At 42.0% G+C, this 17407-nt stretch overlaps 1 protein-coding gene across 1 annotated transcript; it reads left to right on the forward strand.

Moving 5' to 3' along the window:
* The first annotated feature begins 1623 nt into the window (after positions 1 to 1623).
* On the forward strand, positions 1624 to 9466 carry LOC129412070 (zinc finger protein 771-like). Its single transcript, XM_055164953.1, has 3 exons — positions 1624 to 1765; positions 1888 to 2242; positions 3994 to 9466. The coding sequence occupies exons 2-3, from the start codon at positions 1996 to 1998 to the stop codon at positions 4848 to 4850; spliced, it is 1104 nt and encodes a 367-aa protein (XP_055020928.1). The 5' UTR covers positions 1624 to 1765; positions 1888 to 1995; the 3' UTR covers positions 4851 to 9466.
* Positions 9467 to 17407: the final 7941 nt, after the last annotated feature.

Below are 17407 nucleotides of genomic sequence, written 5' to 3' on the forward strand. Positions count from 1 at the left end.
CCTAAAAATCTTAATCTAACTCAGCAATTTTCAAAATTTGGCATCCATCCATCCATTTTCGTCCGCTTATCCGGGGCCGGGTCGCGGGGGCAGCAGCCTAAGCAGGGACTCCCAGACTTCCTTCACCCCAGACACGTCCTCCAGCTCCTCCGGGGGGACCCCGAGGTATCCCAGGCCAGCCGAGAGACATAGTCCCTCCAGCGTGTCCTGGGTCTTCCCCGGGGCCTCCTCCCGGTGGGACATGCCCGGAACACCTCCCGAGGGAGACGCCCAGGAGGCATCCGGAACAGATGCCCGAGCCTCAACTGGCTCCTCTCGACGTGGAGGAGCAGCGGCTCTACTCCGAGCTCCTCCCGTGTGACTGAGCTCCTCACCCTATCTCTAAGGGAGCGCCCAGCCACCCTGCGGAGGAAACTCATTTCGAGCGCTTGTATCCGCGATCTCGTCCTTTCGGTCACTACCCAGAGCTCATGACCAGAGGTGAGAGTAGGAACAAAGACTGACCGGTAAATCGAGAGCTTCACCTTTCGGCTCAGCTCCTCTTCACCACAACGGTCTGATACAGCGACCGCATCACTGCCGAAGCTGCACCGATCCACCTGTCAATCTCACGCTCCGTCCTTCCCTCACTCGTGAACAAGACCCCGAGATACTTGAACTCCTCCACTTGAGGCAGAGACTCTCCACCCACCTGAAGAGGGCAAGCCACCTTTTTCCGATCAAGAACCATGGCCTCAGACTTAGAAGAGCTGATCTTCATCCCAGCAACTTCACACTCGGCTGCAAACCGCCCCAGTGCACATTGCAGGTCCTGGTTCCATGAAGCCAACAGAACAACATCGTCCGCAAACAGCAGAGATGAAATCCTGTGGTCCCCAAACTGGACCCCCTCCGACCCCTGACTGCGCCTAGAAATTCTGTCCATAAACACAATGAACAGAACCGGTGACAAAGGGCAGCCCTGGCGGAGTCCAACATGCACCGGGAACAGGTCTGACTTACTGCCGGCAATGAACACAGCTCCTGCTCCGGTCATACAGGGACCGGACCCCATACTCCCAGAGCACCCCCCACAAGTTTATTTTTGTGTCATTCGTATTCCCTAATGCATTTTTGAGTCGTTTGGTGGCGCTGACGAGCCATTTTATTTATTTTTGGAAAATGGAAATAGCCAAAACGTAGGGAAGCGCGAGTTTTACCAGATGGCAAAATTTCAGGACTTTTCGTCATTGTTTAGTGGGTGAAAAATGGGTGAGTTGGTTAGGAGGAAAATAATAAGAAGAAAGAAAGAAAGAAAGAAGGAAAGAAAGAAAGAAAGAATAATATTCCGGTACGAGAACAATGTTCCGCTTTTTTTTGGCCGACAAACTATACGTTTTCGGAAACCTCAGGCGCATTGCTACGTGATGGCGAGGGTCCCTGGTCACTACGGGCGAGTCACATCGCGCCATTCCATTTTTCGGCCACTTGGAGCATCGCTTTGCGATACTAATAGGCCCTTCGCCGGCCTTCGGCGCTCGGGCCTAATGAGATTTTTTTTTAACCCTCTCAGGCTCAAATTAATTTTTAGTATCAGGAAAAATCTGATATTTGGGGAAAATTATCATATGGGGTAGTAATATACAATCCTGACTTTTTTATCCTTTGTAAGCAAAAAAAAAGTATTTTGCACTTCTGGCCGTTTGCGTGTAGTCGTTCTTGCACAGTCTGCATCATCCACGTTTATCAGCCTGGATGGGAGAAACGGCTCCTGAGTAAAAAAAAGGTAATAAAATATGGATATAAGGAGTAAGTAGGTAATTGGAATTTAGCTGTTGCAAATCTGCCACACCTGCCTGGAGAGGGTTAAAGTAAGGCTTTTATTTGCTTTGGGTTTTGTTGTTGTAGTAGCTTCCTCCGTCCAGCGGGGGGCGCGGGCTCGGCTCCGCGGCGGAAGTGGAGCGACACAAAGGCAGCGTTAGCTCCGGGCTAAAGCTAAAGCCACTTTGTGCAGAAATGTCGGATAAGGGTCAGATTTTCCGCGCGCTGGTGACGGAGCGGCTCAGCGCGGCGGCGGAGGAGATCTGCGCGCTGTTCGAGAGAACCGTGGCGGAGTACGAGGAGGAACTGTGGCGCTCCAAACGAGAGGAGAGCCGCAGGAGGGAGCCGAGGACCCCGCGGCTCCTCCTGCAGACCGGAGCCGCGGAGGAGCTGCGCTCTCCGGGCTCACGCGCCGACGTCCCGCGGCCGCACGCGCCCTCAGGTCTGGAGCTAAAGCTCTAACACGGGTTATTTCAGCACGGGAGAGACTCTGAGCTCTGAGCCACTTCTGCTCACGGGTTTGTCTGAGTCTGAGTCTGACCTCATTCTGTGACCTCCTCCTCCTCCTCCTCTTCATCTTCCTCACGCGCAGCTTTAACCACAATGAATGAATGAAACTACAGTTTTACAGGAAGAGTTCAGTAGTGGTCGTCATTTACTCATTTATTTATTTATTTACTTTTGTTTCTTAAGGACATCACAGTTGCATTAGGTCAGAGATGTTCACACTTTTTCATCATGTGATCTACTTACAAAATGACCAAGTCATAATGATCGACCTAATACAAAGCCAAGCAAACTGCACTGAAACACTCTGTGGCCCTTTTCTGGACCCTCCCCCACAGTTTGAGAACCTCTTCTTTAAAAGAACTTCCTCTGGCACTTTACACAAAACTGTGAAAAAAGTGAAGGAAGATTTTTAAATCTGTTTTTTAAAGTTCCAAACTGGAGTTTCATTCTTTTCTGGTTTTGCAGTGATATTTACCAGCCTCTGCACGTTTACCAAACCAAACGCACATCGTGACAAACACAGATGCATTTGTCACTTTTGTTAGACAAACTTCAGCCAAATGTGGCAGTAGATCCGCTCTATGCTGTAGACCTGCTTTGTGCCAACACTGGAACACAAATTTAGACTGGTTTTTGCTTCACGTTTGGTCTTGCTCTTCTAATCAGCCGCACTGTGGGAGGGGCTTGTGTTGGCTGTACGCAGGAAGGAGCGAGAGCGTGAAAAGGCGAGGGGCGGCGTGCTGACGTGAGGCAGATGGACAGGTAGGATGTTTAGGAAGTTGAACCTGCCCTGTGATGCACGCTGGTACACGAGGGCACACGCTGTCGCAGACGAGCCGTGCATAGGGAGCGTGTGTGTTTGTGATGCGCCGTAGAGTCTCCGCGGGTTTCAAATGAGCGCACAGGCTGCACTGAGACGCCCCACACGCTCCTGCACCCGCTACAAGTTTATTACCAACAGCAATGAAATATGATCACACTTGTGGAGTGTCAGACCTCGAGTGAGAGACAAGACCGAGTCCAAACGCGAGTCCAAGACGAGACACGGAGATCTACACACACGACCTTGGAGATCGACTGGTAGATCGAGATCGACGTATTGAGCACCACTGCATTAGACAAACCAGATGTTTTGAGTGTTTTAGCTCAAGTGTCAAGTTTTCAACATCTGTCCATAAAAAATATAAAAAACAGAAGTTACACACAGATCAAATATGTACAGTGCATTTTAAATTCATGCATTTTTGATTGGAAACATACAATAATTTACATTTACATTTGTTGTTGTTGGTTTCCAGTTCCAGAGTCTGACTCAGAGTTTGTCCTGAACATAAAAACACATTTACCACGAGCCGCTCGTCTGGTTTTCACTCTGTGTGTGAACAGTTTATGGTCCTGACAAGTTCTGAAATCAGTATCACAGTTAAAACACTTAAAAAGGAATTTAAGATTATTAAAACTGGTAACATTTTCAATGTAGTAGTAGTAGTAGTAATAGTAGTAGTAATAATAGTAGTAGTAGTAGTTTATTGAGTCATTTTTCTTGTTATGTGATAAAACCATCAGCTGTTGATCTGCTCATTCGTGAATCACTGTAAATATGTGAGCTTCATTTTGCCTCCACTTGTCTCAGTTCCAGAGTTTTGAACATTCTGTCGTTGACTCATTTTTGTGTTTTTACAGACGTGAAGGTGAAATCTGCCACAGAAGAAGAAGAGGAAGAGGAGGAGGAGTGTCGCGGGTACGATGAAAATGACACTCAGACGACCATCATCAAAGAAGAGTTCATCAAACAGGAGGAAGAGGAGCAGCTGCAGGACTTCAGCTTCTTCTCCGGGAAGAACGACGAGGACGGCGAGCACACGGACCACGAGGACGACTGGGAGGCGCCGTGCAGCAGCTCGTTCCGGCGCGGCGAGGCCGAGCCCGAGGTGGACTACTTCAGTCAGGTGTACATGCAGGCGCTGGAGCGCAGCGGGCAGAACCCCAACAGGACGCCCGCCGCCAGGCAGCCCAAGTGCCCCGAGTGCGACCAGGAGTTCGACCTGAAGGAGGATCTGCAGACGCACATGCTGGAGGTGCACGGAGGAGACAAACCCATCAGCTGCCCCGTCTGCGCCCGAACGTTCACGCGCAACGGCTCGCTCAAGCTGCACATGGCCATGCACATGCACGAGAAACCGTACAGCTGCCCCGTGTGCAACCGCGGCTTCACGCAGAAGGGGAACCTGCGCTCGCACATGGCGCAGCACACGGGCGAGAAACCGTTCAGCTGCTCCGAGTGCGACGCTCGTTTCCCCATCAAGAGGACGCTGCTGCGCCACATGAAGCTGCACACGGGCGAGCGGCCGTACAGCTGCCCGTACTGCGACAAGAGCTTCACGCGCAAAGAGCACGTGCGCTTACACATGGCCGTGCACACGGGTCAGGCCACGCCCAAAAAACGCCGCGTGATGCCCACGAGGAGTGAGCGCGACGGAGCCGACACGTCCAACGACTCCAGCGGCGCCGGGTTCTACGGGGGCGGAGCCAACGAATAACGCGCAGGACGCCATGAACGCCACGAACGCCACGAACGCCACGAACATCATGAACATCATGAACATCATGAACATCATGAACATCATGAACATCATGAACGCAGAGGGAGCAGAGACGAGATGATTCGTCAGCTCCTGTGTCTTTGTGTCATGAGTCTAAAATAAGTTTTCGTGTAAAGGCCAAAGGCAGAAACCGACATGTGGGTCAATCTGTGTGAAATCAGCCCCCCCCCCCCCCCCCCATGATCCGTCTCAGATTTGGCTGAAAATATTTCCAAAAATGACCAAGTGAAAGAATCTCAAATTTTATCTCAGTCCCTCGAGTTGTTCCTGAGTTTTGGCGGTGAAATGTTGGGGCCATGTTCACTTTTTCTGAAACATTAAAGTATAAACATGTTTGAGACCAGAACTTCATCAACAATAGAACTAGGAACTAGGAAACTGAACATTTGAGTTATTGTAGATTCTTGGTTTGGTTGTCACTCAATTTTTTTTCAAGTTTTTGAGCTCCAAGATCTATTTCCTCCAAGCAGATCTTTACAAACTGAACCTGAATATTTGACAGAATGAACATTTTTGACACAAATCTCTCACTGTTCTGAGTTTTCATGTGGACGGTGTCGAGTCTCAGTCCAGGTTTGATCTTTTTGGCTCCTTTTTTAGAGCTTCGGTTCCTCATGTGACACAGTTCGATGTTGATCAAACTTGTACCAGAGAAACTTTGTCAGATTCAGATTATTTTAAAGTCATAAAAACATTGACTATTAACTTCCTTCATTTCAAACGGAATTTTTGAAAATGAGTCTTGTGGGTCATTTTTGGTGGAGCTCAGGGACTTTTCCACCTGATACAAAACTTAAATTATCTTTAATAAACTTAAACAGTATTTGTTTGTTCTAAGTGAAGACAGTTGGAGATTATTTGTGGTACTTTGTTTGTGACGGTCAAAACTCAGGAACGATTCAAGGGACTGAGCTAAAATTTGAGATTCTTTCATTTGGTGATTTTAGAATTCTTTTTAAAAAAATTTTCAGCCAAATCTGAGACGGATCTTGGAGGAGATTTCTTGAAAACATCTGATTTCACACGGACTGACCCATGATCATTATTTGTTTGATTTTGTCCAGACTTTCATCTGTTATAAGAAAAAAACTCGAGTCGTGATGAGTTTGTTTAAATGATCCAGAAGAGTTTTGGATTTATTTCTGATCAGGATCGAGCGGCGACACTTTTACACCGAGAAACAGTTTGACACGAGTGACTTCACACAGAACGGTACAGTCTGAATAAAAACACACAAATACTCTCACTTTAAACATCACTGACGTTTAACTGAATTCAAAGGTTTTATTTATTTCATGTGTTCAGACTCTGAGCTGAGACACAACAAAAAGAACGAGGCCAGAGTTTGGATTTTAAAATAAAATATATTTATGAACTAAATCACAAACAGAACACATACTGTTTTTGGACTTTTTGTCTTTGCACGAAAACTTATTTTAGTCTCATGATACAAAAGCAGAGAACAGGAGCTGACGAATAAGTTCAAAGGTCAATTTAGAGCTCAGTATTTTTCAGGATATTTACAGGCGAGTTTGAGCTGGCGTCATTGTTTTTAAAAGCCCGCGTTGCTGCTGGGAAATATTTTGGTCGGAGGCAAGAAACACGGTAGCGTCAAACACAGTGTGTAACCTCGCGTATTTATCCTTGATAATGGTAAATTCCTGCCGCATTATCGGACGCACAAATAGAAGCACGGAAGAAGGAAAATGTCTTTTTCATATTCTGAATGAATTAAACGACTTTCAAACTAGTGACGGGCATTCGATGAAATTTTCTTAATCGATCGTCGGAAGAATTAACAATCGATTAATCATGAACGTTTATATTAAAATGATCATCATTATTATTACTATCTGCACTAATCTGCATCAATAAATTCAACTTTACGACATATAAACATAACGACTCTAGAGCCACATCAGCTGTTTGACATTATAATGTGTTTAATTCAGTTTTGTTCAAATCTCACAGAAACAAAACTTAAAACCACATCACTAATTTACATAAACTAAGTGAAGATAAAACTCCAGCTCTTGTGTCGCTGATGTGGTTCAACTTGTGTTGGATTAAAAGACATGACTCAGGTGAATACAGGTCAGTGTGACCAGATTTGTGTTTGTCAAAACCAGGAACAGCGTACGGGGGGAGGGGGGCGGGGCCTCGTCATCCACATTGAGCGACTCTCACCTGGAAAAACTTTTTCCCACTGGACACAGAAACATATGTGCTGCTTTATCCACTGTGCACATGGACTCACACTTGTCCCAACGCAACAGAAAGTGTGGAATTTCTTCTACAAATCCTGGTTAAATCCACATTTGTGCTTCGGTTCGTTACAGACTGACCCACTGTTTGTGTCTCGCTCCTTCTGATGCAGAGACACATGTACACACCTGTTTGGTCACGACACACACACATACATTCAGTTTGTCCATTAAAATTAACATAATCCATGAAATTCTTAAGGATCAATTATCGATTAATCGATTAATCTTGCCCATCCCTATTTCAAACATCCGCAGAGCAAACGTAGAAGATCCTAACAAACCGTGGACTCCAACAAGTTCAACAACACATCCAGACTCTTGGAGGTTTTCATCTTTTCTGTTGTGAATGACCCAGGAGTTTCCACCAAGTGCACAGCAAAAACTGGAGGGTTAAAATTTTAGGGTAAATTATTTCAGAGTTTTTAACACCAAAAGTGTTATTTTAACTATTTGAAAGTTAAATGGGGGTTCGAGTTGGGGTGATTTGCCAGAGTTGATGTGGTTGAGGTTAATTCAACTTCTCTTAGTGTTACTTTGGCTCCTCCCATTCACCACTTCAAACTCTTGTGAGAGAAGAACCAGTTTGAACCAGTTTTGTCCATAATTTCACCTTTAATGAACTAAAATAAAGTAAAAAATAAAATAAAACACCTCTGCGTGTTGTTTAGTTAAATCAGGATAACTCTACAAAGTGTTATCTGTTTACTCTCAAAACATGAATATAACTCTAGATTTCAGAGTTAAACAGGAAGTTTGGTCCAGCGTTACTTCATGAACATTTCCAAAAATGTTAAATTAACTCTAGAACAGAGTGACTCAGATAAACACTGAGAAAATGTTCAAATTGATTCTGTGAGGGTCGATTTTAACACTCCACTTTTTGCTCTGTGATTGTGGATGTCGCCCAAGTGAATATTTGTCCAGGTAGTTGGAGATTCTGACCAGAAGTTTGGTTTGGTCCAGGTTCTGTTGAAAAGGGTGATTTGTCGTCCGTCGATGTTTATGACCAATTTCTGGTCAAATGGTCTTGGGTCGTCTGCCGTTAGAGTGGAGAAATAACCAGGATCAATACTCTTTACGTGTTTTCTCGCTCCGTCCGTCATGTTCAATTAGTGTTTCTTGCCGCCGACCAAAATAATTCCCAGCATGAAACGCACGCTTTTGTCAACAGTGAAACTCGCAGTGTTCAGCGTTTGGACGGCGCAGAGCGAGTCTCCGAAACGTCAAATCCACAAATACGTTTATTTATTTATTTTTCTCCGTGATGAGCTCCGTCCTCCCGCCTCGACACCGACAGATCACCGCTTCTGGGAGGGCATCTGACGCACGCCACACGCCGCACGAGAGATTTAATTCTGAATCAAAATCATTTAATTCTGAATCAAAATGAATTCTGATTTAAAAAGTCCATGTAAACACTTCAGTCCTTATGAAAATGATGAAAAAGAAAACCCAATCAGACGCTTCCCCACCTCCAGACGCTCACACACGTTAAATAAAAAAAACATTTCACCGGTTTAACACGAAAACAACAACGAGAAGATTTGAATTCAGAAATATTGAACTCAGAATTAAAAACCCTCATGTAAACGTGGACGCTGCTCCTCTGTTCAATCTGCGAGCGTTTATGGCGTCTTCTGAAGTGACCTCTGACCCCGCAGACCTCAGATTTGTCGTTCGTCGTCGTCGTCGTCTTGAGCCTGGACTTTGGCCGAGTCGTGCATGTGTCAGAACTTTAGAGCGAAACTTAAAACTTACTGTAAAAAAAAAAAAAAAAAAAGATGTGTCGATCTTATGGAGTCGAGCTGCACGATACGAGGAAAAGAATCGATATGTGTTCACGGTTTTGTGTTTGCGATACCGATTTGATTTGGTGTTTTAATTTACTTTTTGGCACAAGAACTTGAAGGTCCTTTATGACCAGAAATGGATCCCTGTGAATTTTAAGTCGTGTTCTAATGTCCGTCGTCAAAAACAGAGCTGGAGTCGTGTTTGTTTCATTCACATGTTTGATTGACTCTTTATTATTATTTATTATTTCGTGTGTTTACATCTGCAAAGCTCCAAACGCTCTGCTCCACCCTGTGATGTCATGAAGTGGGAGTTTTCACGTGGACGGCTCCTTTTCCGTAAACCTCAGAGAAGAAAAACGTCCTGACTCGCTGCACAAGACGAAATGTAAACACTGAAAAACTCATTTGTTTCTTTGTACTTCTTCGCAGATATGATATTCACAGAGCAAACTTCTCCAAATCTAAACCAAAATAAATACTTTTTTAATTTCAATCCTTTCAACAGTCATCCTGGAAAAGCTTTATCAGAAAACAATATTTACAAAGACGACTACAAATCACCGAATTAACCACTGATGCTTCCCAAATCTAAACTGCTCATGTTTTTATCTTCTTGTTTCCTTTATTAGCCTTGATTCAGGCCCCGTTTACACGGACACGGGTGTTTTTAAAAACGGAGACATTTCCCTTCGTTTGTTCACGTCGTTTACACACAAACGGAGAATTCGCCTCTGAAAACGAATCTTTCTAAAAACTCCGACTAGAGTGGAGATTCTGGAAAACTCCGGTTTCACGTTTGCTGTTTGTCCAAAGACGAATCCAAGTCCACACACTTCTGCAGATTTACTCCTGAAAACACTCGACTAAACCTGGAATAAAAAGTGAAGACGCGATGACACTTTTGAGTTTTCTGTTCAGGCGTCGTCATATAAACGTCGTTACAGCTTCTTCGGTAAAAGTCGTTGGAGGTGGGAGGAGCACGGAGACCTGACGGAGCTGTGGACGATCCAGAGACCGAGAGTTTAGTCGAGTAAAGCGACAGACACATGCCCAAAAACCGTAACTACGTATAAACAGAACTTCACTACGAAATGGTCAATTGAAACTTTCTGGTTAAGTCTCTTTTGAAAAACTGGGACATTTTCTATTTTTTTTCATAGATTTTGTCAGACTTTAGTCCAGGAGTGTCAAACTCATCTTGTTCTGGGCGTCGTGTCCAACCGACTTTGATCCAAAGTGTCCGGATCAGAAAACTCATGTCATATAAACCCCAAAAATAACAAGAAGTTCAAATATATGTGCAGAGAAACACAAATCTATTACACAAATCTTTTTTAATTGATGAACTCTTTCTTTTACTAAATATTATAATATTATGAACAACCTGAAACTTTAAGAAAAATACAATTTCAACACAAAGTTTGAACATGAACTTGTCTGTAAACAGAATAAGTCAATTTTTGTTGTAAAATCCTGCACTCGGCTCCACTTTTCTCATGTTGGACATTTTTCTGATGAGGGTGTCACGGTCAACAGTCAAAACGATCGTCCTTTAAGAGCGTTTGGAAAGAGACAAGTCTTCATTTGTGCTGCTCTGGTGGGAGGGGCCACGTACAGAGACGCTGGAGACGCTGCTGTGATAAACACCACAGAAAATTAACAACATTTTAATAAAAAATATCATTCAACTATTTTAGTAGAAAATGAGCCGAGGGCCAGATTAAAGGTGTTGGAGGGCCGGATCTGGCCCCCGGGCCGTATGTTTGACACCTGTGATTTAGACTTTCAACTGTGAACAGAACCCGCCGGAAGTTGTCGTCGCATGTTTCCAAACATCTTCCAGTTTTTGGGACGTAAACGTGAACAGAGATTATTCATCTGTCTACGCCTCCAAAGCTCTAAACCAGAGTGTCAAACATACGGCCCGGGGGCCAGATTCGGCCCTTCAAGACCTTTAATGTGGCCCTCGGTTGATTTTCTACTAAAATATTTTAATAATATTTTCTATTAAAATGGTGTTAATTTTCTGCGGTGTTTATCACAGCAGCGTCTCCAGCGTCTCTGTACGTGGCCCCTCCCACCAGAGCACAAATGAAGACTTGTCTCTTTCCAAACGCTCTTAAAGGACGATCGTTTTGACTGTTGACCGTGACACCCTCATCAGAAAAATGTCCAACATGAGAAAAGTGGAGCCGAGTGCAGGATTTTACAACAAAAATTGACTTATTCCTGTTTACAGACAAGTTCATGTTCAAACATTGTGTTGAAATTGTATTTTTCTTAAAGTTTCAGGTTGTTCATAATATTATAATATTTTGTAAAAGAAAGAGTTCGGTAACACTTTATAATAACTACACCTTATTTAGCCTTAATAAAGCATGAACAAAGACTTAATTAATAATGATTCACACTTAGTAAATGTTTAATAAAGGATCATTCGTCTTCACTCTAGAAAAGCTCTCAAAAAGACTAAACTAACAGATAACAGCTGCATGAATGATCATTGTATTGTGTTATTAGTAAATCATTCTCATAGTTTATTAATGATTAATAAATGCTCAAATGGTTAGTTCATGAGTAATTAAGTATGAAATAATTATGAGTAACTATTTACAGCACAGGCAAATTAAGTGCTAATTAAGGTAGTAATAAAGTAGTTACTAAGTGTGAATCATTATTAATTAAGTCTTTGTTCATTATTAATTAAGTCTTTGTTCATTATTAATTAAGTCTTTGTTCATGCTTTATTTAGGCTAAATAAGGTGTAGTTATTATAAAGTGTTACCGATTTCTGTAATAGATTTGTGTTTCTCTGCACAAATATTTGAACTTCTTGTTATTTTTGGGGTTTATATGACATGAGTTTTCTGATCCGGACACTTTGGATCAAAGTCGGTTGGACTCGACGCCCGGAACAAAATGACTCTGACACTCCTGGACTAAATGTTCATGACGTGGGAGTTTTTAAGTGACCAGCTCCTTTTAACTTTTAGTTGAGGAGAGATGAACAACTCCAGGACTGAAAAAAAAAAAAAAGGACAAAACAAAAAAGACGGCGGAGGAAGAACAGTCGTCCTGAAACTCCTCGTACATTCAAAGAGTCGACTACAATCAACTGGCTGTAATATCTCCTCCTCTTGGTGCTTTTTTTTTTAACCTCAAACACGGTCAAAAAAATAAAATTAAAAAAGACAAACTAGATGAAGAAACCTCACTGGTCCTGCTCAGTTCTTCGTGAAGCTGAGAAAACGTCAAAAGAAAGTTTCCAGCGTCTCGAGAACCTACAAACAACTCGAAACCAAGAATACGGAGAAATGGCGCCGTCACTTCTGTGGAGTTTAAAAACACGGTGGAGCTCTTATTGTACCACCCTGTGACATCACCAGGTGGAGCAGAGTGTTTTCTTTGTGTCAGAGAGAAGAGCTCGTGTGAAATGTGTTTGTGAGTTTAAACGTGTGAATGAAACAAAAAAAAAAAACACAACTCCAGGTTTGTTTGTGACGAGGAAACGACTTTAGGACAAAGTGATAAATTAAATAAAATCACAAACAAAACTTCAGTCACTCCACAAAAATAAGAATTTAACTGAAACCGAAGAGAAAAACCGTCACATTTACCTCAAACTGTGAACTTGGTGCTGTTGTGTTCTGTTTGTTTGTTACGACGGAGAAAAAAGCTCAGAAAAAAAAATTAAATGATGCTGGTGCTACGGGAATAAAGTCGTAATATTTCGACATTAAAGTAATAATTTTATGAGAATAAAGTCGAAGTCAAAATAAAGTGGTGAGATTATGAGAAAATCAGCCGCTCATTAAGTCTGAGTGAGTCTGAGGCTGAGGCTCTGGAGAATTTGGAGGATTTTGTACAAGGAGAAGAATCTGTGTGTCGTTCGTTCATTCGACTGAATCGGGACTAAACCAGGTCCAGAACCAAACCAGAACTAAGACCAGGACTGAGGCTGGGACTGAGACCAGGGCCAGACCAGGACTGAAGACGGTTTAGTCCTGGTTTAAGTCACGGAAATGGGAAACGGCGTCTCCGTGACTTAAACTGTGATGAGGGACTAAACCAGGACTAAACCAGGACTAAACCAGGACTAAACCAGGTCTAAACCAGGACTAAACCAGGACTAAACCAGGACTGAACCAGGACTAAACCAGGACTAAACCAGGACTAAACCAGGTCTAAACCGGGACTGAACCAGGACTAAACCAGGTCTAAACCGGGACTGAACCGTTTTCAGTCCTGGTCTTGTCCCGGTATCACGGTCTGGTTCTGGTTCTGGTCCCAGTCTCAGTCCCAGTTTGGTCCTGGACCTGGTTCAGTCCTGTTTTAATCCTGGTTTAGTCCTGGTTTAGTTCTGGTTTAGTCCTGGTTCAGTCCTGGTTCAGTCCTGGTTCAGTCCTGGTTTAGACCTGGTTTAGTTCTGGTTTAGTTCTGGTCTAGTCCTGGTCTAGTCCTGGTTTAGTTCTGGTTTAGTTCTGGATCAGTCCTGGTTTAGTCCTGGTTTAGTTCTGGTTTAGTTCTGGTTTAGTTCTGGATCAGTCCTGGTTTAGTCCTGGTGTAGTCCTGGTTTAGTCCTGGTGTAGTCCTGGTTTAGACCTGGTTTAGTCCTGGTTTAGTCCTGGTGTAGTCCTGGTTTAGACCTGGTTTAGTTCTGGTTTAGTTCTGGTCTAGTCCTGGTCTAGTCCTGGTTTAGTTCTGGTTTAGTTCTGGTCTAGTCCTGGTTCAGTCCTGGTTTAGACCTGGTTTAGTTCTGGTTTAGTTCTGGTCTAGTCCTGGTCTAGTCCTGGTTTAGTTCTGGTTTAGTTCTGGTCTAGTCCTGGTTTAGTTCTGGTTTAGTTCTGGTTTAGTTCTGGTCTAGTCCTGGTTTAGTTCTGGTTTAGTTCTGGTTTAGTCCTGGTCTAGTCCTGGTTTAGTTCTGGTCTAGTCCTGGTTCAGTCCTGGTTTAGTTCTGGTTTAGTTCTGGTCTAGTCCTGGTTTAGTTCTGGTTTAGTTCTGGTTTAGTTCTGGATCAGTCCTGGTTTAATTCTGGTTTAGTTCTGGTTTAGTTCTGGTTTAGTCCTGAGGCGCAAATGAAGAAAATATTTGTTTTTTCATTTTCTTATTTTTATTTTTATATTGAAAATCGAACAAATGACAAACAGATCGAGTTTTTCTTCTGACGCATTTTTCACTTTGACTTTTTGAGTTTATTTCGACTTTATTCTTGTAAAATTAAAACTTTAATGTGACGACTTTATTCTCATAGCATCATTTATTATTTTTTATCTGAGTCTTTTTCTCGTCGTCGTTTCTTCTGCCGTTTCGACATATGGATTTATTTATTTTTTCGATATATCGTGCAGCTCTGTTATTTATTTATAGATTTTTTTTTTTTTTTTACAAAAGTCTCATTATTCTGTAAAAATAAATAAATGTTGAAATGATGTTAATAAAAGTTCACAGCTGCAGGTGAAGAACTCGAACTTCTACACGACTTTACACCAGAAAAAACAACACTGATGAAATACTCTGTAGTTACTCGAGTAAAAGTACAAATACAACGACAAAAAGTAACGAAAGTAAAAGTATCACAAGAAAAAATCTGCTCAAGTAAAACTGTGAAAGTCGATGTTTTAAAATGAACTAAAAGAGTAAAAGTAAAAGGACTAAACCAGAACTAAACCAGGATTAAACCAAGACTAAACCAGGACTAAACTAAACCAGAACTGAACCAGGACTAAACCAAGACTAAACAAGACTAAACCAGGACTAAACTAAACCAGGTCTAAACCAGGACTAAACCAGGTCTAAACCAGAACTAAACCAGAACTAAACCAGGACTAAACCAGGACTGAACCAGGTCTAAACCAGGGATGATCACACCTCAAACTCTTCACACACAGTGTTGACGGTGCGTTGGTGACTCGTTGGTGACTCGTTGGTGACTCGTTGGTGAGTCGTTGGTGACTCGTTGGTGAGTCGTTGGTGACTCGTTGGTGACTCAGTTGCGCCCTCTGCAGGAGCTTTACAATCACTGCAACAAAATGAAAATAAAACCTTCCAAGCTGCAAAACCAACACCAGGATGTGAAATAATATTTGATCTTTATTTAATTACTGGACTTTTACTTGACACAAGGATCAGATCGTGTTTTATTTCATTTGTTTGCTGACTTCAGTTGTTTATGAGAAGAGTTTAAAATGTGCTTTAAGTCTTGTTTGTGTAAATGCTAAAATGATTTGGTCTGTAAAATAGAGAAAACGTGTCTGAAAAAAAGTCAGAGTTAAAGTGTTGGAGTTGTGTTTGGGGTTTTGTTAACTGAAGTGTCAATCAGACGGATTTAGTAGAAGATCCGTGAGGTCAGAAGTTAAAGCAAAAATCCAACAGGAAAAACAGTTTTGTCTCATCCAAAAAATCCACAACATGTCACAGTTTGTTTCCATATCAAGATGATTTGACACGGCTCATCCAAACCACACACTTCCTGTATCGGTTGTTCAAGTCTGCGCAGTAACACAGTTTCAGTTGTGCTGCGCAGGACACAGCTCCAACAGCTGCTTCACTCAAGGGCCTCAGTGACTCAGCTGCGTTTTCTTCTGTTAATCTTTATTCTGCTTATTTGCTCTAAACTCAAAACCCACTGAAATTAAGCGAAATTCCACGAGGTTTGAACGAGTTTGGACGATCTTTTTTAGCATTTCCTCTGGACACGAAGGAAGACTGAAGAACAAGATGGCGACTACAACCTGCAAACCCAGACTCCGAGTCAAACTCCGACACATTTATCAGAAGCTCCGGGAAAAGGAAGCTCATGTTTCTGACTCGTTCTCTGTTTGAGCTGGATTCATTTGTCGTTTCAGGACATTTTACATTTTTTATTTATTTTTTTTGTTTGTTTTATTACCCGCTGGAGGGAGTAGACTGACAGTGTCCACACCACGAGTGACTCAACTACGGAGGATTCCCCACAAGAAAACACAAACTGATAAGAGGCGGCACCAGAGGATAGTTTAAAACACATCCATGACATGAGTTACAGTCAGACTGCAGGACCACACGGGACCGTCCTGTTGTCCAGGAACATACACGAGATCAGTAAGTGAACTTTTATACTAAAATATAAAATAATAATAATAATAATAATCCTGAAGTTAAAGTTTTATGTCATTAAAGTGAATGACATTGAATGACATTTATTAAACTTACTTAGGATGTTCTGTAGATCTGTAGTCTTCAGTTCCTTTTTACACACTTGGTTGTTACGCGTAGTTTAGAAAGAACTTTCTGGCTGAAAATTCCATTGTGTTTTACCTTCAACAAGCCAAAAAAATAACTAACACTAGTGTGAAACGATGTTTTAACTCATCAAGTTTCCAACGATATGAACGATATGAAACGATATGAAAGATATAAATACTTCTTTTTTCCCGAGTGAATGTGAGGAGCGGGTTTTAGCTCAGGTGAACCGTGGTGAAGTTAGTTTTACGTTAGACGTTCGATATTCAGTTACGCATCAACAGTGGAGATGTTCATTGCCTGTGCCCGCTTGCTCGATCAGGGTGCGAGGAGCTGTGCACCAAAGCTCCGCTGAGTCGCGGGTTACGGACCGTCAATAAATTACCAGTGCATTGAATGGAGTCTGCTAAAATATATATATAAAGAAATAAAAAAGGGATTTATAAAAAAATTAAAAAGGGTTTTATGAAACATTTGTTATTTTTATGTATTTTGAGAGTTAATTAGTTAATGCATTTTTTCAATATCTTCCAGGTCAATTAATCTAAAAACACCAAACCAAGTTATTATAGTAATCCTACTCCTCAGGTATCACGCACACCTTTTGGTTTTCCAAATTAACCCTTTATGGAATTTTTAATCTTGAAAAAAGATACCTCCGTGGGAGGTATCTACCTTAGAAGCTATTGAAAAAAATCACAGATTTTCAAGGAAAAAAATTCCAAAAAATTCCATAAAGGGTTAATTTGGAAAACCAAAAGGTGTGCGTGATACCTGAGGAGTAGGATTACTATAATAACTTGGTTTGGAGTTGATAGGTCATCTACCTTAGAAACTATTAAAAAAAAAAGGCAGATCTTTAAGGGAAAAATTCCTCAAAATCCCACAAAGGGTTAAATTGGAAAACTAAAATGTGTGCGTGATACCTGAGGAGTAAGACTACTATAATAACTTGGTTTGGCGTTTTTAGATTAATTGATCTGGAAGATATTGAAAAAATGTATTTACTAATTAACCCTCAAAATATATAAAAATAACAAATATTTTATAAAATGTACATGCACAACCCCTTTTTTGTTTCTTTTTATTTGATTCCCTTTTTCTTTTTTTCTTATTAATTTATTTTATTATTATTTTTTTTTAGCAGACTCCATTCAATGCAATTGTAATTTATTGACGGTCCCTAACCCGCGGACTCAGCGGAGCTTTGGTG

Source organism: Boleophthalmus pectinirostris, unplaced genomic scaffold (genome assembly GCF_026225935.1).
Source record: "Boleophthalmus pectinirostris isolate CB_2022bp ecotype Guang Dong unplaced genomic scaffold, ASM2622593v1 HiC_scaffold_7, whole genome shotgun sequence".
Taxonomy (NCBI): domain Eukaryota; kingdom Metazoa; phylum Chordata; class Actinopteri; order Gobiiformes; family Gobiidae; genus Boleophthalmus; species Boleophthalmus pectinirostris.